This window comes from Numenius arquata, chromosome 3, assembly GCF_964106895.1.
Source record: "Numenius arquata chromosome 3, bNumArq3.hap1.1, whole genome shotgun sequence".
NCBI classification, from domain to species: domain Eukaryota; kingdom Metazoa; phylum Chordata; class Aves; order Charadriiformes; family Scolopacidae; genus Numenius; species Numenius arquata.
This window is the reverse complement of record NC_133578.1, coordinates 7,713,361-7,736,724: the sequence shown is the minus strand read 5'-3', so window position 1 is coordinate 7,736,724 and position 23,364 is coordinate 7,713,361. Positions and strand designations below refer to the sequence as shown.

Sequence of the window (23,364 nt, the reverse complement as noted above, 5' to 3'; positions counted from 1 at the left end):
AAGTTGCAGTAGGAAACATCTCTCAACTTCTGCTGTTACTCAGATAGCCAATCTTATATCTTACACTCTGGGATTTCCCCCCCGCCCCGATGTTCGAATAACAAGTTCAAATAGGAACTTTACAGCACCATCTGCTGCTTATTTTTCAGTAGAGCAGCGTCAACTCAGAAAGAGAACACCCTTCCTACCCTATGAAGCATATAGAACCGGGGAAGGAGAAGCATAAAAACTATTAAACTTTCTCCATGCGAAATATCTTTATCATCAAAGATCGGGGGGAGGGAGAAGAGGGGGAAACACAGAATGAAGACCTTCCTGTCCTAATTATTGAACATAATTTACTTTCAAAAAGAATAAAATGCAACTCGTAGGTGGGTGACAATTCTTAATGAAAGGCAGCATTTGCCAGATGCAGTTTATGAAAGAAATTAGCAGAGGTTACTGCAGCTAAAGTTCGTGCCCAGTGATAGCGGTAGTGTTGTTGGTGAAAAATATTTATGATTCCTTCTATTTTATAAATATAACTGTTATATTTAATGATATGCTTCATTAGACCAAGGTGTACCTTTCCAAAGCTCAGGAGACTAACAGGAAAAAGATGACTGTCTTACAAACCAGCTCCATCTCTGGACCTGCTGCAGAAACAGTTATTTCTTATTATTTATACTTAAAATATATAGCTTTTGTATCTTTCATGCTATTAAAAATGTTTCTTAGGTGCTGGTATCAGGTTGACACAATAAATATTTGCATATTTTTAATTCTTAATAGATTATTTAATAATCCCATAGAATACAGCAAATACTTGAGAACAAGAGAAATTTAAGTAAAACTTTTGTATAGAAAAATCTACAAACAAGTTCGCAAATATAGTCTTAAAAATCCCTCACAAATGATAGCAGTTTTCAACTCACAAGTCAAGACATTCATCAAGATGGGGCTTTCTGACCTCCTGACTTTAAGCCTTGCTTTGGGCTTGGCTATTTTCAATGATCTATTTTACATATGCAACAGGAGCATACACATCTTTAGTCCATCTAGAAAGAAAGAGAAGCAATCAGAGTTTCTCATTACCCATTACTGGAAGTTAAAAAAGCTGCTTAAAAAACAGCATCTGTCAGCCAGGAAATTTAATCTTTAAGACATTAAGCGTTTAGATCACTATTTTTTCAGCCTCGAAGCATAGGCATAGAAAATAGCAATCCCACATACGAGTGACAACAAATCCACCCCCAGAGATCTCCAGACATTTAATGATCTTTTATTTATGTTAATAAGTAGTAAAACCCTATAGCATAAAAAATCTACTAAATACAATAGAAGAACAATGCAAAATTCCTCTCATTTAAAACAGAAGCAGCTACACAGCTTGAGGCTGCAAAGAGCTATTGAATGCTTCTCCTCTGCATCCGGATGATGGCAGTGAAACCCAGAATTAATAACAAAACTAATATATAAGCGTGTCATTTCTTTAAAAGCTTTCCAGGTATGATCAGTGCCAACGAGCAATCATATGTTACTGACTACACATCGGCACATTCCACAGTAAAGCGCTCACGTGAATTTAAGATGTTAGCTACAGAGCAACCACTGCAAGAATGCAAAAAAGAATGCATTTTCCAACACGTAACAAGTCAGCTCTACAATCCAGTCCTCAGCCCTTAGTCTTCCAGCAGATAGTTTGGGTTGACTACCAGATACGGATCTTCATCAAAAGTCTCCTCTTCCCTGGATCCTCTCAGTCCCGACTGGGACAGTTCTATCAGAATGTGGTCCTGCAACAGACAAAAATTTGTATTCAAACAGGAACGATAAAGGTTTGTTTGCACTTCTTGAAAGGCATCTCCTTTTTAAACTGGTAGCACCTCTTATTGATGAATTATTTAACCCTTTTAATTGTGAACTCCCTCTTTAACAGGTTCCTAATCGTAACAATTATGTTCAGTGGAAATCATTTATATGTTGTATGCTTTCTGGGAATGCTTCAATCTAGTGGTTTTATGCCTTTGAAAATGAGAAGTATTTTATATTTTCATACTTCTTCCTCCAAAACACCCTAGTGCTCCCATGACTTAAGCTGTCTATTGAATAAAGTGTTGTTTGCTTTTCTGTATCCTAATGTATAACTAACACTATAGAGCTACAGAAGAATACCACTTACACTTCTATAGAGACATAATATGGCACTTTGAACTTCTACTTATACACATCTCTAATGTAGTTGAGTGTTTTCTCTATAATAATTTTTAATAGATATTAAACAAAGAAAGCATTTATACTGCATCATTCAATGATATGGAAGCACACAACACATTTCTCAAATTAGCAACGTATTCTATTAAAAATTAATAATTGCACTATAAAAGTTAAAACACTTTTTAACTATTAACACATCCCTATACATACATAATGCGTAAGTCGGTGAATGACTCTCTCTATGATCTTCTTTTTATTTATTAGTTCTTCTTCAGATTCTATTTCAGATTCAATTTCCTTTAGATACCAATTAATAAGTTCACTCTTCTTTAATGACGAATCGTCCTCTTCTGCAAAGAAAACAATTTGCATAAACAGCAGCAATAAGACACCATTCAAACTGTAAGAGAAAAGGATTTCCATGTGAACATTTACAATGCTGAAGAGAGAAGCTTGCAATAGCCCGTCAGACTTTCTTCTGTTTCTTTTATCAGCATGTTTTGTATAGGAGGCTGTTGCATCATGGTTTTATCAGAGATATTTAGATTGAGAATTGAAGCTTTCAGTTCTATGCATCCATGTGGCTTACAACTGAAAATGAGCAGCCTAGCAGCTGCCCTCAGCTTCAAGAAAAAGTAGCTTTAAGGAGTTGCAGAACTTCCCTCTAAGTAAGGGCAAAAGAAAATCACTGTCACCCAAAACTGAAGAGGTCATCCTTCTACAAATAGTCAGTATTTTGAACAGTTATTGTAGTTTCTGCACTCATGCAAAGACTTTGTAGCATTGCTACATGCTATCAGACATCTGCTGCGTTTCCTCACAGGAACAGCCTCATTGCAACTGAAACATTTCCTCTCCCCAAGACAGAATGCAGCCATTGGGCACATATTGCTTAAGCATGTACTTTAGGCTTTGGTTGCTGGCATGCACTAAAGCTCTTGCTACAGTTTTCATTGCTGCTAACTATTCTACCAGGTTAAACCAGCATATTCGACAAATCCTTTTCTGGATCTGCTCTACTGACACCTTCCCTGATTTACCGGGTTTTGACAAATGACTAAAATACCAGAGCTAGAAAGCCCAAGAAGCCATATTCTTGTCATCAGATGTAGTATAGCCACACGTGTACGGGGTCACACCTGACCTAACAAGCCTAGTGTTTCAGCAGGAGTGAAAATCACAAGTGGAACAGCCTAAGATGGGGTAACAGTTGCTCCCTGAACCGATGCAGCCACCTGGGCTGAGCCTCAGCACAGTGGGATTAGTTCACTCAGAGCAGCAAGTTTGTGAACCTCTGCAGAGGTTACTCTGTTAACATGTCTAAAGTACTTCAGGGTGCTAAGCAGCAAAGATTCTACTCACACAGTAATGTTTAATGTTTAGCAAATTACACTGAAAAATGCACAGGAGGAAGTGGCAATCACTGTTCAAGAATCTGTGATCACAACCTTCTGTCCTAACTTTTTAATACATGACATGCTCAAGCCCTTTCTCTCCAAAGTGTCTGGAAGATACAGCTTTCTTCACAGCTAAAAAAATTCCCTTCTGAGCTTCAGGTGAATTTGTTTTAATAAAGAGTCAACGCACATGTGGCAACACAACTCAGGGTCTACCATCTTTTTAGTAAACAAATTCTTACCTTCTTCTGCTTTCCTGAGATGCAGCACCAGGAGATTAGAAATTCGCCGATACTCAGAGAAGCCCAGTTTAAGAGAAGCTTTGGGAGCAGCATCCTTGTTCGTGTCCTCAGAATGGCCATTGATCCCATTCACAAGACCATTGACTGCAGCTGGAGCTTCTGCCTCACCTGTTTGGACACATGCCCAGGTTTAAATCTGCAACATCTTTTAACTGTTCAATACTCTGAGCCACTGAAAAGTTTTGCATTGACCAACCAGGCGAGTGGACCCACAAGGAGGCTGAAGAATTAAGAGAGTTAACAGGAGTCAGGATTCCTAGGCCTTATTAGATGAGGAATAGTTGAGAAACTGAAGAAAAGTATATGCTCAAAGAAGGTAAGCTGTAAAGGATGGAAATACTCTCAAAATCCTCTACAAGTAATTTACCATTGACTCCATCTTGATCCTCTTGATCCTCCATTTGCTGTTCATCGTCTTGGTCTAAATTGATGTCAGGAGTCTCAACTCTAATGATGGACTTATTTAAAAGCCTGAAAGCTTCCTTCACGTGTTTCGGGTGAACCTGGGGAATGTTTCAAAAAACATGTATTAAATGGGCACGGTGGCTCTTCTATTATTAAAAGCTTCTTTTTCCCCAGTAGCTCCAGAACCTCACCCCTGACTGACAAAGGGTCTTTCTACCCATATCACCCGATTAATCCTAAGCAGTAAAGGCTCTGCAAATCAAATTATACCCCACTGTAAGTACTCTGAGTTCACACAAAGTTATGGAGGGAACAATCAGCCTGATGAACAGGCTTTAGCTTTAGCGATCGTGTGGAGTCGATAAAATTTTTTCCTTAAGCCAAGAACGTTTTGAAGAAAGATCAGTGGAGCAAGAAACATGAAAGAAACATGTCCGCACAGAAACAATATGAAAAAATAATTGTAATTAATAAGACTCTCCTCTGGAATTGAAAAGCAAAAAGTGGAAAAATCATCTCCAGCTGAGCCATAAGCTAAAAGCTATCTGTTTCTTTATAAGCTGAATTCAATTAAAAAGAACCCAATGGGTGTCCTTCTTACACAATCAGTGAGCCAGTTTCTATCACTGCATGTGCCATGTAACCCCTAATCAACATTTCAAAAAGCCTGCTGAGTTTTAAAGCAGGAACTAGATGGATAATAATAATAAATGCAAGTACTCTTAGGGAGGTTCAGATGCTTTGATGAACTTTGACTTTTTTAGATTGCAGGTGGAAGAGAGCCGAGAGAGATTACAAACTGTGCAAGATTAGGAGAGAGACACTGTCAGCAGCCCTGGCTGATACTAACAGATGACTTTTCTACCCATTTGTCATGATTTGATAGCTAACAGGCTGAGAGCGCTGATACAACTGTAATGCAAAACTATCCATCTTCTCAGTTTGGACCAGCTGATCTCACTTTTACCTTAAAAACCAGTATTTCTGGCATACAAATTCAGACTGAGTACGACCACATCACAAGTGAAAACACGATCTAAGCTCTCCTCCTCACCCACAGGATTTAGATAGTTACAATACCAGAGACAAACAGCAAAGCCACAGCTCCCACAACATTTTTATAAACATTTATACAAACTTTCATCAAAAAGCTGATACCTCATCACAGCAGTGCATACGGGCCATAGCTTCAGACAGCCGGATCATGCTTTCCAACTGTCGCACTGTGATTCTCCAGGATGACTTTGTCACTCCAGAGCCATCGCGCTGCCGTAGTCGCTTATACTGCTCCACTATAAAGTCCTCAGACTCCTTAGATATCTTTGTGATGTAAGACAATATGACAGTTTGCCATGTTAGAGGTATTAAAGATTATGGTTCTTGCATTAAATTGGCAGTTCTTAAACTTTTCTGTACTAGCTACTGCTTTTCTCTGAAATATTCTAAGCTATACACATACTATCCATAAAAATAATGTTAAAGTGATATTGTAAAAATTATTACAGTAACAATAATATTTCATTAAGTATAAGTACATTGACACATCAATTATTTTTACAGCAGATTTTTGATCATTTCTATTTTTCTGTTCCACCGACTTGCTTCGTGTCTGTCTCTACTAGTTTGTTCTATGTTTATTTACCTATCATTCTGCATGCAAACACACACACAGCACTCAACATGCTAACACTGACTACAGCTTTGTGTACATGCTGTTTAACCCGAGTCTACCTGCGCATACACAGATCCAACTGGAGAACAAAATCCCCACCACGTGGAAATGAAATGGCAGTTTTCAAAACTCTGTAAGGGAGGGTTGTCCTCTCTTTCCATTTGAGAAGAACTATGTTAGAACTTCTCAAAAAATCTAACACACAGCCCATCCAAGCTGCTATTTGGATAGACCACAAAAATTTGTACTTCGAGCAGTTTCCCATGTTCTGTATTTTAGCACAAAAAAAAAAAAAAAAGCAAAGAAATACTGAGGAACAACACCCTTTTAAAATGAAGCCAAACAAACTGATTAAGCAGTAAATCAATAAAATACAAAAATCTCTTTAGCTGCCATGCTGAATAACCCATGCCCTTGAGGTATGAGAAAGCTATGAAACGACCCCTCAATTATTCTAGACAGGTTAAGAACTGTCACCAAAGCGGTAAAGAGTACCAACTATAACACAGTCTCAGCTGGGCTGCCTGGGTTTCTGGAATTCAAAAACAGGAGTACATGGCTCCAAAATATGTTATGTTTCTAGATAAAAAGTGAGTTTATGGCTTCTTTCTTGAGAGAACACTACACTAAGTGTCTTTGCATTTGCTGGAAAAAAGCATGATACAGAGTGACTGTTCCTTTGGACCACCTCATACAGAATAACTTATACGAGAAAGCAGAATTACCTTTGGTTTAAACTGTCTTGCAAACAGCAGGTACCTTCTGATATCATCTAATGAATAGACACGATCGACAGATTCATCCACTCTGGAATGCAGATCCACTATGCGCCTGGCAATGGCGTAATCTGTAACCTGGGATATTATTGCTCTGTCAGATCCTTTTCACAACATCAGCCAAATATCAAAACACCACCTATATTCTTCCTTCCCATTCCCTTCCCTCACTTGCACTTCTCATGGCAGAGCTACTCTTTCCAGAAGCCAGGCTCTCTGCCAGAAGACCCAGGAGAATGCCCTGGAGGTTTTTAATACAAGGAAACACAGCAGAGAAGGGATAAAAGGCAGTTTTAGGATTTATAACCTCTTGGAAGTCTCCTGGGTTACAAGTTAGCCATGGAACAGGCAGAAAGCAGCACTTTGCAGCGTGGGAACTGCTTTCTTCCTTTTCAGCCTACTCTGTCTCTTTCATCAGTCACTTCTCAAATAGAATAATCACTTTGAGTAAAACAGCAGAGAGAATAGCGCTGAACCAACATTAATTTCTGTATCTCACGCGTTCCCAAGGCAAACGCCACATAGACAGGTGGTAGCAGTCTTAGCCTTAGTGACCAGCCATTTGTAAAAAAGACTAATGGTTTTAAGTCTGCGGGTCAAATCACTACAAGATGAAAAGGCAGTATCCTTGTGTTCAGCAGAGCATGTTCAGATTTGTACTGCCAGCTTTTAACTTTGCAGAAAGAAAAAAAGAGCAGAAGAAAAACACTCTCATGAGTTCAGCTTCACCTAAAAGGGCCACCAAGACGGTCAGAGGGCAGCAGCACAGGATGTACAAGGAGAGGCTGAAAGGGCTGGGTCTGTTCAGCTAGAAAAGAAAGCAACTGCCTCATTGGCAAATATAGACGTGATGGAGCCAGATTGTTCTTAGAAGTACAGATTGACAAGAGGCAACCAACACAATCTGAACCACGAGAAACTCTGATTAGATATAAAAGTTCTTATTTTTTAAGCACATACGAGTTGTCAAACATTGCAGTAGGGGCCTAGAGAGGCTGCAGAATTCAAACCTCGCCAGGTCAAGGTCTTGGCAACCCGTTCTCAATGATCTCTGAACAGGAGGTTAGACTACAGACCTCCAGAGGTCTTTTCTGACATAAATTATTCTACAGTTCCTTAAAATTACCTCATTACATTCGTCCACAAGGATGAAGAAGAGATCAAAGCGAGACATGATGGGAGCTGATAGGTTTATATTCTGTTTCAGTGACTTGGATCTGTCATAGCGCCCACCAACTGGGTTTGCTGCAGCCAAAATGGAGGTCCTGGCATTCAGGGTGGCCTGACAATGAAAATAAAATTAAAAAAAAAAAAAAAAAAAAAACAACCAACCAAACAAAAACCAAACCAAAACATAATTATATCTGTGAGCACTTGCTAAACCAACTCATTGCAATTCAAACGTGTCATCATAATGTCTTTTAGATGGAGTTTCAATGGAGGTATTACAACAATCACTCCTCAAGAGCCCAAACTCTTCTAACGAGCCCTTTCTCAACAGGTCTCTGCCCCAAGACAGTTTGATGAATTGGTATTTTAACATTGCCACACTCTTTGCCAACAATACTGAAACAAGCCCTCAAAGCAGCTTTTCAAAACAACCTGTTTTTAACAGTGCAAATACACACGTTACTTCTACAAATACGCTACCTTTACTCCTGCTTTAGTAATGGATATAGTCTGCTGCTCCATCGCTTCATGAATGGCTACTTGATCCCGCACGTCCATTTTGTCAAATTCATCAATGCAACAAACCCCCTGCAGCAGAAGAATAAAAAAATAAGTTACCCAAATTCAATCACGTTGGGGAAAAAAAGCATCATTACGATGATTTGGGGCTTCTGGTCAATCATCAAAACCATTCCAGGGATGAAGGAATCTCTCTAGTTCCTGGACTCACGTTATCCGCCAGCATCAGGGCTCCAGCTTCAATGACAAATTCATGAGACTCTTCATCTTTTACAACAGCTGCTGTCAGACCAGCGGCACTGGAGGCTTTTCCGCTGGTGTATACAGCACGAGGACTGAACTCGTCCACATGCCTATGGAGAGAAATAACAGTGAGCAATTGTGTTGCACAACCTTATAAAAGTCAGATTAAAACCTGCAGAAAGGAGGTAACTGTCGTGCAGTGTTGCTTTCAACCTCTCAGGCCAGGACGTACCCCTTCCTTCAGAAAGCAATTAATACTTAGGTAGGCCCTCTCACCTCTAATGATGTTGGAGCAAACCTTGGAAACTAATCCTTATCTAACTGCAGTCTATCACGGGTCTGTTATTCACCTGTGGTTACACCAGCAGAAAAAACAACCCAGACCTCCTCCCACAAGTTTTCTGCTGATTTCACAAGCCAAGAAGGCTCATTGCAGGTCAGGTAAATGTCAGCACAAGGCTGACAAATGGCTTCGTAGCAGGAAGCAGCAAGATTGACCACAGCCAGCCCAAAGCAGCTTTTGTGGTGCCTCTACATTTCTGAGTTGCAGCGTATCTGCAAGGAACTCAGCTCCATGGAGAACAATGCAGAGGTAAATGAGCAGCATAACAAGATAAAACCATATTAAATAGAATTTCAAATAAAAAAGCATTATAGTATATGTCATAATTATTTCGTAATTATTTTTCAGGGTTAATAGAGGTCTACTTGTCCAAAGTGTTGGGACCTACCAATTTAGACTAAGCTAAAAATAGAAAAGAAAAAAAAGATATTTTATCTCTCTCCGATATTTTAAGATGTGCAATAATGTTTGTATTTTTAATATTAAATTAAAAATTGAAAATATTTGGAAATCCATACTTTCATAACTACCTACAGAACAACAAAAAAAGAAGTCTTAATTCTTATTGGTTATTACCACAGAGGTTGGCTGAGTTTGCTTCAGCCCAATTCAAGTAATTCAACCACATCTGAATAATTCCTGGAAAATACTCTCAAATATTTTACTTCCCTTTCCTCTGTTTAACATAGAAAAGGCTCAGTACATATTTATAGCTCTAGTCACACTGGACACTATTTAAATACTGAATTTTAATGAGAGGCTTACTTTAGAAATTGACTCTTGGCTGTACTTGGATCACCAACAACACAAACATTGATGTCCCCACGCAATGAAGTGCCTTCTGAAGTGGTCTTAGGAACTCCTCCAAAAAGCATCAGCAGGACCCCACGTTTCACTTCATCATTACCTGCCCCAGAAAAGACACTCGACTAAAAATCCAAAGAAAACACCACATTTTTCCTATTTAAAAAAAAGAACTTCAGCCCACTAGAATTTTAGAGCATTTGGGCACATCCACTCAGAATTTACCTATTTGCTAAACATCCACTAAAACTGCATTTATGTGCTTGGTACAGCTCCAGGGAAGAATGACTCAGAAAGTGGCAGAATTCCCTTATGCTATAGTGGCATATAGAGCCTACAGTGGCTCAGAATATGGACCAAATTCAGCTGATCAACCTTTTCAGACATAACCAACATAAGTCCTCAAACTAGCTCTGAGACAGAAACAGCTGCAAACACACACACACACACACACAGAGCATACAAGTGTTAGGTAACCCTTAAATCTTTTGAAGGATGCCCATAAAAAATAAAGCTTATATCCAACTGTAGGGTTTAGTAGTAGATCATGCAATAGCAAAATTGGAGGCCTTAATGATTAAACACAGGAAATATTGCAGGAAACAGATTCTCCTTTTCTAGCATAACCAGTGCTGGAGGGGAGAGTTGGTGGCAGTTGGCACAAGGCTTTCAAGCTTTCCCAAAATGGCACTACAGCAAAAAGAACTAATATTTTCACAAGTGAAATCTTCCCTCTCTAAGGCAACAACTGGACTCTTACCATGGATAGTGGGGAAGAGGCTGGTGCACAGATTATGGTAAAGGTTCTTATCTTGGCTCATCTCAAACACCTTTTCCCACTCTTTCACAGACATTTGGTTTTTAATGCTTTCTGCAGTCTGTTCTTCATCCCGGAGCTCTTTTCCGCCAAACTAAACAAAGGAAATATAAAGAAATAAAAGTCATTAACATGGTCAGTACTGAATGCGAATACTGCAGCCAGGAGGTTAGACAAACTTGTTCTGTAAGCTGAGTGGGAGGAAGACATTCAGAAAAGCTGACCTTAGGCTAAGGAAGCTCATCACCTTATACCTTTAAAAACCAATAAACAATTTCCTAGGGGGCAAAATTAATGGAGTATAACTTCAGTTAGTGAGAAAAACCCAGGAGAGATGCTTGTCCAGAGATTAAAAAGAGAGTAAACCAGTATGGCTTCCTTTGGCTAAAATTTGCCTTTGTAAGCATTCTTTATTAACTGGAATTTACAAGGTCTTTCATGACTCTGGAATGAGGCAGGAAACTTCTACACCCAGAAAATAACAGATATTATTTTTATCCTATGTGACAGTGAAGCTGCTAGCAGAATTATAGATTATAATATCATACCATGCTAAAACCCAGCCATAGTCAGTATTACTTATGTTATAGTAATATCCCAAGGTGCTGTGTGATAAATCAGAGGGAACAAGAAGGATTGTTGTTTTCCCTGTGACAAAATGAAGCAATAGGGTTTCCTGGCAGAAAAGGAAATGCTGCAGAAACGGGTGAAAGCTGAATGGAAATAAATGAACCAGTTAGCTCTTTAGAATAAATTGATAAAATTGGTACATAATCACATCTGTGATAACTGCTAGGAACAATAAAGACAAGAAAAAAAAAAAGCTAGTGAAATGCACAGGAAGGTAGTACACATAGATATTTAAAGCTTTACCCATTCCCGCTACCTGATTTGAGGTAAAACCATACAGAGCAGAAATCATCAATACTTTTAAATCTACTTTCTACGCAAACTTACCCGTGGATTTGTTGGTGCAACATAACAAGCTAGAAAGACCAGCTTATATGACAGCTCTCTGACTCCAAGGGCACGAAGTCCTCGGATGCCTTCGGTTTCGTAGCCCTCTGTCCCGCTCACCCGGGAGCCGGTTTCCGCACGCACCCCTGCCGTTAGAGTGGGAGTCAGAACAGCGTTTCCCACAACAAGCAGGAGGGACACGTCCTCTGGGTCACGAGCCGGGGCAACAAACCTGGTGTTGAGAGCTGGGACACGTCAGGCACGACGATCAATGACCCCGTGAAGTCACATTTGTCACCTGCCTGAGCAGACTCCACTGCTTCTGCACGCAAGATGACTTCCACGCTGCGGGGAATGCTACCGCGTGGCAGCTCGGCCTGCGTCTCCTGAATGCGAACCTGGGGAGGGAGAGAATATTAAGCACTTCGTGGATGTCACCAAATTTGAAACTGCTTCAAAAGCTAAGCTGCTAATAAATACATTGAGTAAGTGGCATTTGCTTTCTGTCATCTATGTCAAGCATGAAATTCCTCTTACAACAAGACAAACAAGCAAAAAGACCCTTCGCTAATCAGTGTCCAAGAAGAGGATACACAGGGGCCACAAAGACAATTCCAAGGTCTTGGAAGAGCACCTTGAAGAGTCCAGTTAAAGTGACTGACACAAAATATCACTGAGCAAAGTGATGTGCTGAGGATTTGGCACAGTAAATCAACCTGGAGGAGCAAAACATTGCAGATACTGAAGACACCTCTTTTCATACTCGTATAAAAAGACTACACGTGGTGTACCTGTGACAAGACTGACAATGGCTTGAATATGTGGCTTTTCAGTGGCTTACTTAGACAATAAGTGTCATGCAACAAAACTGCTTTGATACTATTCATAATTTCCCATGCTTAAACATAAGTCTTCCATAGACAGAAACTCCTGTGCCTTTTCTTGACAGAAAGACAAGAATTGAACCAAAATTGATTGACAGAACCAAAATTGACAGAATCAAAATTAATTTGACAGAACCAAAATTAATTGTCTTCAGTGCGTAGCAGTACCAACACCACCTTTCAGCTACCACAAGAACATCACCGTTTGTCGCCACCCTCCAACCTCAGCACCGTACCTTTTGGAAATCAACAAATCTTGATTTGTTTGTGTCCAGCAGGAATCTCCTTCTGTTGGCACAGACCGGGTTTCTGCAGATGTTTGGCTGCGTGTATTTAAATTGCTGTTCCACATCTTTAATCACCGTCTGGCAGTCGAGGCACAGGAAGGTTCCACTTACAAGCTCAGGATGGACTGGGTGGGTTCGTACCACCTGTCCGCTGATACGCATCAGGGAGCCAATTTTTGCTGACGTCAGTTCCCGAATTCTGTTTAAAACAGAAATTCATCCAGTTTAAATTCTTGAGTTGACATTTCTAGGCCTGGGGTAATACCCAAGTAGGAAGACGCAACATAGTTTCATTCTGCCTGAGGCTAAAGAGCAGTTGTAACAGACTAAAGCCACAAAGTTACTAGAATATTTTCTCATTTTATGATTTTACATCTACTTCTAGATTAATGCCAAAGGTCAAACCAATGCAAAAGTTACTTCACCGGTGCTTCAAAAGCAACACACTCTAAATCACTGTTTTAAATTAGAGAAGTTACATTTGTTTGTGGAATATGATGAATGTAAGTATCTGAGTATGATTCACAAATGAAAAACCATTTCAAAAAAATATCCTGCACAAGATCAGGAAAATTCTTCACAACTGTATTGCTCAACTGTACACTTCATGCTATAAAACCAAAACATTTTCAGTATGCTTCAACATTTTTTTTCCCAGTAGTAAAAACGCACAAGTTTCTGGAATTAGTCATCATCTTACTTGTGTCTGGTGGGTAGATCTTGGAACGCAACATAGAAGTCCTTGTTTGCAGGAACATTGCCATGGTCTCTAGCAAAAGTCTTTACCGCTCGGCAGAGGTAAGGGTAAACCCTGAAATACAGGAAAAAAAGTTCAAATTTTACAGAAGCTATCGAAACACCTTCTTTGCTTCAGGCTACATCAAAGGCTTGTATCATACAATTCCAGGTTCTGGCTTTTACTGCCACATTATGTAAGAACACAAAAAGCTAATCTAAGTATGTTAAATATGAGATTACCCCATAACAATGCCATTTGCTTTATTGTCTGAAAACAGATTTTTTGAAGTCTCATTTTATGACAGTTTTATCCTTATATCCAGAAGTAGATCCTCAAAATAAACCACTGGCTCAATAAACTATTTTCAGAGGAAGAAGTTCTAGAGTTTATTCTGTATTCCCATACTGACCATCTGCTTCTTTACCAGAATAAATGCAATTGCCTAGTTAATTCATGATTTCCAGAGAGGAATCCATTAACAAATAAGTTTTGATCCAGTAAAAAAAAAAAAAAAAATTCTTAAATGTAAGTGTGCAGGATACAGAAAGCAGATAAGCGTCTTTTTTTTTGACATATAAAACATTATGGGCCTGAGACCGCAGCATTGCTCAGCTCTCACGTAATCTTTACACTTTACCTGTAAAATTCCTCCTGAATAGTGGTAGAGAGCTGCTGATTGAACTGCTCCAAATCCGCAAAGCTTACGATCAGCGTGTTCCGCTCTGGCCGAATAAGTTCTTCAGCATCACGCAAGTATTTGACCTCCCCATCACTGTTCTGGAACCTAAAAGCAATTCAGGAAAATATTTCATGGTTACCTATCATGCTGCAGTTGAGTATTTCCAAATTCAGGAGAGAAAGAGAAGGATCACACATGTTAAGGAAGGTGCAAGATAACGATGGCATCCCACAATGCCTTGCAAACATCTTTTCCAACAATATTTTTGACCCACCCCCACCTCACTACATTCATTATATCAACGCCCCAGCACAGATGGACCCACAGAATCACAGAATCTTCATGGCTGGAAGATGCCTTTGAGATCGTTGAGTCCAGCCATACACACACAATCTCGGGCACTACAGCATGCCCTGAAGCGTCATGTCTACACGTTTCTTAAATACCTCCAGGGATGGCGACTCCACCACCTCCCTGGGCAGGCTGTTCCAGTGCCTGACCACTCTCTCAGTAAAGTAATTCTTCCTGATATCTAATCTAAACCTCCCCTGCCGCAACTTCAGACCATTTCCTCTGGTCCTGTCATTATTCCCTTGGGAGAAGAGGCCAACACCCACCTCTCTACACCCTCCTTTCAGGTAGTTGTAGAGGGCAATGAGGTTTCCCCTCAGCCTCCTCTTCTCCAAACTAAACATGCCCAGACCCGCTCTGCATTTCATGCGGAATTTTATTTATGGTTTAACAATTCCTCTGTGCCAGAAAAATAGGTTTCGTTTTGCGTTTCTCAGTCTCCTTACTTGCGGGGTCCCTCAGGAGGCAAACCACGGAGAATCAGGCGTATTAAGGTGTAAAAACCAAGCCACGAAAGGGATTTCCAACCTGGATGTCACGAAACTTTGTTAAAAGGGGCCAAAAGGCGCCCAACGAAGTCCCACCGAAAGCTGCCGGGGGAAGGGTTTTGCTGGCCAGGATCACCCGCCCGCACCTCACGGCCCAGCAGCGCCGGGCCCAGGCGGCAGGAGAGCTTTCCCCACCCGACACACGAGGGACGGGGGCGACAGGCCCTGACAGGATCCCGCCCTCGCCAAATGGCGGCCCCCTCAGTGAGGCGCCGGCGGCCCCGCAGCCTCCTGACGGCCGCCGTCCCGCCCGGCCCCTCCTCACTCACTCCTCTAAGAAGTCCTGGAACAACTTCTGGCACTTCTCCGCCACCTCATCGCGGAGCTGTTGGTGCTGCTGCGTCGCCACCGCGTCCCCCGCCGCCGCCGCCAGGTCCATCTTGCCGCCGCTTGCCGATCCAGTCCCCAGCCCGGCTCGCGCCACCGGCCAGCCCACGTGCGCCGCCGCGCCGCCGCACCGGCCAATCGGCGACCGCCGCTCCGCAAAGCCCCGCCCCGCCAGCCAATCGGCGGCCGCCGTCCCGCCGAGCCCCGCCCCGACGGCCCCTACCGCCCCCTTCCCTTCAGCGGCGTTTTCGCGCCAAATGCGCGCGGCTGAGGGCGGGGCGCGCGAGGCGCTTCCCTGACAGGAGGCGCTGGGCCGGCTCCGGCCCCTGAGGGAGTCGCCTTGGGCGAGTGAACTGAGGCAGGTGAGGGCCAGGCCTTTGTCTGGACACTGTTGGTAACGTTTCGTTAGCGGGTAGAGTGGCATGAGGTGACGTTTACCGTGGGCTACAAAGAATGATCAGGGGCCTGGAGCGCCTCCCTGATGAGGAAAGGCTGAGAGACCTGTGTCCGTTCAGCCTGGAGAAGAGAGCGGGGAAAGGGGAGCTCATCGTTGCTTATCAATACCTAAAGGGCAGGTGGCAAGAGGATGGGGTCAGGCTCTTCTCAGTGGTGCCCGCCGACAGGACAAGGGGACACGGGCACAAACTGGAACACAGGAAATTCCATCTCAACGTGAGGAAAAACTTGTTTACTTTGAGTGTGCCAGAGCCCCGGAACAGGCTGCCCAGAGAGGGTGTGGAGTCTCCTTCTCTGGAGATACTCAAAACCCACCTGGATGCGTTCCTGTCCAGCCTGCTCTGGGTTTGGCAGGGGGTTGGACTGGATGATCTCCCAAGGTCCCTTCCAACCCCGACCATCCTGTGATCCTGTGAAGTGACGCCACGGCTGACAGCCGTTACGGAACAGCAGCTGGTGGCACGCGATGCCTGCCAGCAGGAACCATTTCAATGCCTATGAAGAGTTGCTGAGCATGGCTCAGCCACCTGCAAAGTCATTAATCTCTGCCCAAACTGGTGATTTTGCTGTAATTAAGGCAGCTAAGGCCTGACTCTCGGTTCTGAGCCCCTTTACAAAGTGCCGGCAGCGCGAGCTCCCTGCTGGAGCCTGATTCCACGTTACGGTGCGCCTGCCACATCGTGAACACCGTCCTCATTGCAAAATGGTAAAGGCCGCCTGGCAATTTGGAGATTTTTTTGGGTGCAATCAGATTCAGCTCTGCACGGTTCACTCCACGGCAGAGGTCAGAGCAGAGGTTGGTCTTTTTTGAAAGCTGGTATTTTATTGCAGAACACTGTACTTTGGTACACAATTACAGCTTTTTGAGGGTTGGTTTTCTTTCTTCTTTTTCTTTTTGAAGATGGGTAAGGGCTAAAGAGGTGGCGAAGTAGAAGAAAAACTGCCCAACTGTTTCCAATTTATCCGTGCTCCTTTAAATCGAAAGAAAATAAGAAAATAGTAGAACTAACTTTGTAAGTTTTAAAAAAACTTGCAGTGAATAAATTACGTATTTTGTGATACCATGCTAGCAAGAATGTTCACAAGTGCAAGTTGGTTAAGAGGCTTTTTTACTCTAAAAGAAATAATAACTCACCCTAGATAATTTCTGTTTTTTCATATTTTCTCTCTACATCTACCCCCACCCTGCGCGCAGATAATACTAATCCCCAACCAAGGAATAGTAAATAATTAAAATCTGTTTGGGCAAGTTGTGTACTCTAGACAGCTGTCAAGAAGACATGCTGTTTCTCCAGGCTCTCTCCTTTCTCCAGGCTGTCTCTTTTTGGCACACAGGAACACACTCAAAGGGGACCTGTGGCCAGCTGCAGCAGCATGGAGTGGAGGTAACAGTGGACTCCCATGGCCTGAATGAAATCGTGCCACTGGACGGGACGTGCTGGAACCCTACTATGAACTGGCATCCAACCCCTTCCAACGAAGCGGTGTGCCATAATGCACACTATGTTCTATTTCTTACAGGAAAGACGGGGAGGGACTCTTTATGAGGGAGTGTAGTGATGAGGGGTAACAGTTTTAAATGGAAAGAGGGGAGATTTAGATTAGGTATCAGGGAGAAATTCTTTCCTGTGAGGGTGGTGAGACACTGGAACAGGTTGCCCAGAGAAGCTGTGGATGCCCCATCCCTGGAAGTGTTCAAGACCAGGCTGGATGGGGCTTTGAGCAACCTGCTCTAGTGGGAGGTGTCCCTGCCCATGGCAGGGGGTTGGAACTAGATGATCTTGAAGGTCCCTTCCAACTCAAACCATTCTATGACTCTCCTCTGTCCCTCTGGCAGCAGAGTGCAGGCCACACTTAACGCTCACGTGGAGGGGTGTCCAATACACCCAGAACTGACTGGCCCGGGGTAGAAGCACAAAGTTTTTCCGGCTTTTACTCTTCCTTTCATCTTCCCTGTCCCCCATGGCAGGTAGCACTCAGCCAGGTGGTGTTAACCCCCAGCAAGTGCGTCCAGCCATGGGGAACCAGTCCCATGCTTGGCTGCCAGAAGAACAGCCTGAGCCCTCTTTCCTGCTGGGCAGATTCAGAGAGCTCAGGGAACACAGATGGTTTTTCACAGGAAAATATTTTAGTTAAAACTGCAGAAGCAAACTGGAGCTTTGTGTTGTTTGTTTGGGGCAGATGACGCCTTGGCTATTCCTTACCAATATCAGTTTTAGTTCCTTAGTTCAAAAAAAAATGCATGATTGTAATTACCATCTGTATATCATGAAAGAAAAAAACCATAAAATATTTTAACTGGTGGAGAAGCAGCAGCAATGTGGACTCTGTAAAACGCTAAACTTTCTGCAAATTACTGGAAATAAAGGACTATATAGGTTTGACTTTTCCAGAACTGCCAAACCAGAGTTGCTACCTATCAAAGCAACATGAAGTTCTGAAATTACTATTTGCAAGGTTTCAAACTAAGTTCTAACACTGCGCAGCTCCCACTAAAGTATCATGTTAAGATGACGTTCAGGACAAACGCATTTTGATTTATGATCATAATTATTTTCAGTTAGCTAAGAAAAACCGCATGAAAGGATTCCGCATACAAAGGAATCGGGGTCTCCATCCGAATGCTTGTTCTTGTGCAGCTACTGTGAATAAATCAAACTACAACATGAGCTTGAATAACTCCTAGCAGAATTAGGATAAGCACAGTAGTTCCAGGAATGTATGCACGAAACTTGCTGCCAAATCTAGAGCAAGAAACATAGTTCTCAGAGTATTTTTTTTTGTTGGCATGAAATCTAAGTCAGTAATTTTGCTCCTTATTAGAAGGCTGCGCTTCTGATGTGGAATACGTTACCAGTTCCATATGAACAAAAGTAATTAAATTAAATTCATTCCAGTTGGCTTAGCTGAATAAACAACTGTTTTGAAACCTGGATTCATCAGTAATAAGTCTGTGATGATACACTGTGTTTATAATCCACTTAGCTTTGTAAAGTACAACTGGGTACACTGTAGGATTTTCAAGTTAATAATTTGGGGAAGATTCCATGGTAAATTAATTACAACAGACTCATAAGCAAAGCTGCAAAGTATGTTATTCCTTGAATTGTGTGACTTCCAAACAAAGTTTAACTTTTACATTTCCAGTACTTTACCCAACTGACCTTTACTATGATTGTTTTCTAATGGAGAACTCTTGTCACAAAACATTAAAATTAAGTCTTGTTCAATGGCAGCTGCAAAAGATGATTTGCCCTTTTGTGAAATTCTACACAATTTATACACAGCCTCACTGACCTTTTTGTAGCGTAACCAATATGTGACTTCTCTGACATTTAAAAATCAAGGTACCAACAATAACACAGACTGTCTAAACCATACCTCCTACTGAAAGCTCTTTATCATGTAAAATGTTAAGCAAAAATTAAGTCAGGAATTACAAATGTGTATGAATATTAGAGTAACTCTATTGCAGTGCCCAAGGAAGGAATTTGATCCTTCGCTCTTTGGCATCCACACTTAAAAAAATGTTTTAAATTTGAAAAACAACTATCAGATGCAGTCCATAAAAGGAAGTTTCAAATACACTGGTTCCTCTCCAAATGCAGGGCACGTCCTTTGGGTTGGGAGGAGGAAGAGAAGTAGCTTTGTACATCACTGTAAATTGAGGAGGTTGAAGTAGGCGATTCATTTGAGAAAAAGGACGTCTAACAAAGAATTTAAGAAGTTCTCTGACTTGCAGAAACACCAAATTTCTCTAAATGTAAAAGAGTTGAGCTGTTCACAGCATTTGTAAATGAAAAAAACCTGAAATAGGTTGGCTTGCATTATTTGCTTCTCTCTCATTGGCAACAGATACATGAAATCCTTGCTGATTTGTTGTGTTTGTTATCCTGGAGGCTGGGTCAGGCAGGAACACACACGCCCTGCTCTCAAACTCACCGTCCGTTCATTTTCTGAGAATATTATATATCCCTCGTGTATTCCAGGAGTGTGTGTAACCTTCCATCCATTCTCCAACAGTAACATAAAATAAAGAAGAGGCCTATGGCTTGTGTACAACTTTAAAAAAAAAAAAAAAGGTAAGAAGATAGAAAGAAAATACATTTAAAATTCAGGCAGTTGTTGCATCATTAAAAAAAAAAAAACAACGAACCCTTATCGATTCATGATTATCTTGTGAAGATACAAAGCAAAAACCAGAAAGACAGATATTGTATCTAATTTTCTTTGAGAGATTTATTGCAATCTATTTTCACAATTTCATATGAAGACTTTTTGTTAAGAATGTTCTTCTCACCTGCTTCTCTACCTGACACTCATGTAAATTAATAACTGGCTGGTTTCCTCCTGATTTTTAAATTGCAAGCAGCCCGTTATTTTAGCTTCAAGCCAATTCTGTACTTCAGAATTTTCAATTTTGCAGACATAAGATAAAAATGCAGAATTTTTATTGCATAATTTATTAAAATGTTTAGAAACATAATACAATTTAGTGTGACACTAGAATACTAACTCAAAGTATCACATTTTCATTAAAAATGTGCACAGTTGCCAATACAAAGAGTCTTGATCTGTTAAAATATTTTCTTTTAAATAAACAGCTAAGGATAAAAAAAAAATTATTGTGGCACTTTAGTAAACGAGATGTTCCTTTTTTTTTTTTTATTGCATAATATAATGCTCAAATCAATACAGGTTCATCAGTAGCAGGGGATATACTTGCAATCATATCTTATTTGCAGGGCAAATCATCTCAAACTTTCAGAAGCGGCTCATGTCAGGGCGTCAGTCGTTTGGGATCCCGTGGGAACATGGAGGTCTGACGAACGTTGTGCAACCCCAGGTACAGCATGGTTACTCTCTCCAGCCCTACAACACGTGGAAAAAAAAAACATCGGTATAGTCAGTCTTTTTGTTCGAAACTCTAAAGCAGCTAAAGGTACTTTATACCTACAGCCAGCCCTATGTAGCAGTGGGACCCAAGACTGAGATGCACACATTAGCACATCCGACTGCAGAAAGGAGCTAGAACCAAAAATCAGGGATTTTACACTCATCTGCATCCTTCTGCCACGATACAGGCTTCATCTGGAACACGTATCAATAAGCAGCGGGACTAGAGACTCGGCCCTGCTCTGAATCGCTCGGGCTCTCAAGAAAGATGGTGTAGAAAATTGAAATGGGAGGTGTGTAATGGGGATAACTGTACCTCGAACACAGTAACAGAGGATAGTCCAAACCAGCATTAACAGCTTCAGAGACGTTAAGTGCCACAAGCAACTGCAATTAAAAACGGGGAAGTTCACCCCAAGCCCTCTGCAGTACAAAAATGCAGATTCAGCAATACGTACCCGTGTAACTATCTGCTGATATCTTTATGACAATAAATATTTCACTGGTCACTGTGTCTGTTCTGCCTGAAATCTTAGAGGTTATGTGTGTACTGTAGAACATGGAAGGATTTCCTAATCCACAGAGCTACCCTAGCCGTGCTGAGATGAAACCCAGATGCATACTAATTTTTACACGCTGCCCTCCTAGGTTACGGTTTCCATCTGAAACAGCATCTCCTGTTTGGCTGGTGCTTGGCCCAACCTCTGGGATGTGCCATAAAGAGCATTTACTCTGCAGAAGAGATGTAACTTCAGCTTCCTTGGTGTCAGTTCTGACTGGCCTAAATGATCTCGGATCACCTGCAAATGCTGCATCTCCTCTGCTCACAAGTACCACCTGATCATCCACACTTACATCTTGTAGGTATTCCAAAACAGTTGTCTCAATAGCCTGTCGCAGCTCTAACACCTTTACTGAAGGCATACATGGGAAGTTGTTCTGAGAATGTACTAAATATACTTCACAAAAGTAAGGCAAATGCAGAAAGACTGAATCAAAGAAGTCATTGTGTTTATCAATCAGGACCTACCAAGTGTCCTATTTCCATACGCATGAACATATTTCACCCTGCTAATGAAAGCAACATGCATAACTGTAAATTGTTATCGTTAAGATGCCTAAAACCTATCTTTTGTTTTCATTTTAACATGTAAAATACACCCAAGACACAGAGCCTCAGTGCTTTTGCTGAAGCAATTAGCATCAGCCAAACTGACCAGTGACATTCAGTCAAATCACTAAGACAGAAGCAATCACTTATTTCTCTTCACTGCAGAACAGCTTCATGAAATGCGCTATGAGACAGGTGGCTCCTGGTGGCTCCTGGTGGCTCCTGGTATTAGTAGGCTATGATAAATCCATACATCATACAGTACTTTCTTGCTTCCTTAAATTTTCCTCTTTGGTCAAATTTGAAAGAGTGACGTGCCTGGCTAATAAATCGGTATTTTTTCTTGTGATCACCTACTTTTTAAACTTGCCAGACTGTGCCATTAATATTTTGCCTATTTATTTTATGATGATCTTTACATTTTACCTTGTCTTTTAATCCTCCAGGGTAAAGAGCCCCAAGCTTTTACCTAACAAGGCTACTATTCTGAATTTTATATTGCGCCCTGCTTGAGACTGGGCAGTTTAAATCAAGCTCAGGCTAACACAGAACAAAATAAAATACGGATACTTACCTATTCCACCACCTGCGTGTGGAGGTGCACCAAACCGAAAGGAATCGATATAAGCCTTTATTTTCTCTAAATCTAGAGAGGAAAAAGACATGTTTCTCACTTGGCTCTGTGAACCCCAAGCCAAACATACAAGTGACTACACAACTGCAAGCGTAACAAAAAAATTTACAAATTTAACTCATAAACTAACAGTGGGGGTTTACTCCTTAAACACATAAATTATCCAGGACTGTCTAGAAAATATGACTACAACAGTTTTGTTTTATAATTTTCTTGATAACTTAATCAGGGAAGAAATTTGAGAATTAAGAGCAAAGCCCAACTGTTTATTGTAACTTATGGAAAACGGTGACTCCTTGAATAAACTGCAGTGAGAAAGCAAAGATTTAGCAACTGTTTTTCAGTCTTGCTACAGTGGGAGCTACTCCTTTTTTGCTACTGCCTACCTGCCACTTCACTTGGCCGTTCACTGAAAGCATAATTTTAATCTACATTTTACTCTCGTGATTTACTCTTTTACCCTTCTACTATTATAGCTGGCCTTGTCCCTGCTGCGTCTTTTGTTTTGTTTTTTAAATTTTACCAAGGCAGACTTCTTGCTTACTTGCTCTCAGTTCAAGATTTAAAAAGGACAGTGAACCAAGACTCTGCTCTGCAAAAAGTTTGTGAGAGTACAGAGCGACAGGACTGAAGGAGACTTGTTTGTCTGCCCTCATTCTGTTGAAGCTATTTCCTACATCACATTCTCTCTAAAGTCCTCGGAAACAATCCCTTTTCCTCAGGGTGTTGCTGGGAATCTAACTAGTTTCTTAATACCACCGACTCTAGATTAAAATGGTTAAACAGAATTAGATAAATTAACATTAAGAAGGAATCAGTACTGTGATTCTAGCACTACTGCCACATAACAA

General features: G+C 41.3%; 2 protein-coding genes across 3 annotated transcripts in view; both read right to left on the bottom strand.

Moving 5' to 3' along the window:
* Positions 1 to 759: 759 nt before the first annotated feature.
* On the bottom strand, positions 760 to 15,508 carry MCM6 (minichromosome maintenance complex component 6). The gene is made up of 17 exons (XM_074145319.1): positions 15,359 to 15,508; positions 14,149 to 14,295; positions 13,473 to 13,583; positions 12,722 to 12,971; positions 11,834 to 11,999; positions 11,602 to 11,747; positions 10,588 to 10,738; positions 9,789 to 9,930; positions 8,649 to 8,790; positions 8,399 to 8,506; positions 7,875 to 8,030; positions 6,698 to 6,826; positions 5,459 to 5,620; positions 4,263 to 4,398; positions 3,836 to 4,003; positions 2,407 to 2,546; positions 760 to 1,775 (listed from the first exon to the last, which is right to left on the bottom strand). Exons 1-17 carry the CDS (start codon positions 15,466 to 15,468, stop codon positions 1,662 to 1,664), a joined length of 2,478 nt encoding a protein of 825 aa, XP_074001420.1. The 5' UTR covers positions 15,469 to 15,508; the 3' UTR covers positions 760 to 1,661.
* A 4,473-nt stretch (positions 15,509 to 19,981) lies between these two features.
* Positions 19,982 to 23,364, bottom strand: part of DARS1 (aspartyl-tRNA synthetase 1) — a 42,302-nt gene continuing 38,919 nt past the window's right edge. For both annotated transcript variants that reach the window (XM_074146014.1, XM_074146015.1), the window contains 2 exons: positions 22,454 to 22,525; positions 19,982 to 20,744 (listed from right to left, as the gene is read on the bottom strand). In XM_074146014.1, the coding sequence (XP_074002115.1) occupies positions 20,653 to 20,744; positions 22,454 to 22,525 (164 nt within the window). In that variant the 3' untranslated portion in view covers positions 19,982 to 20,652. The remainder of the gene's footprint in view (positions 20,745 to 22,453; positions 22,526 to 23,364) is intronic.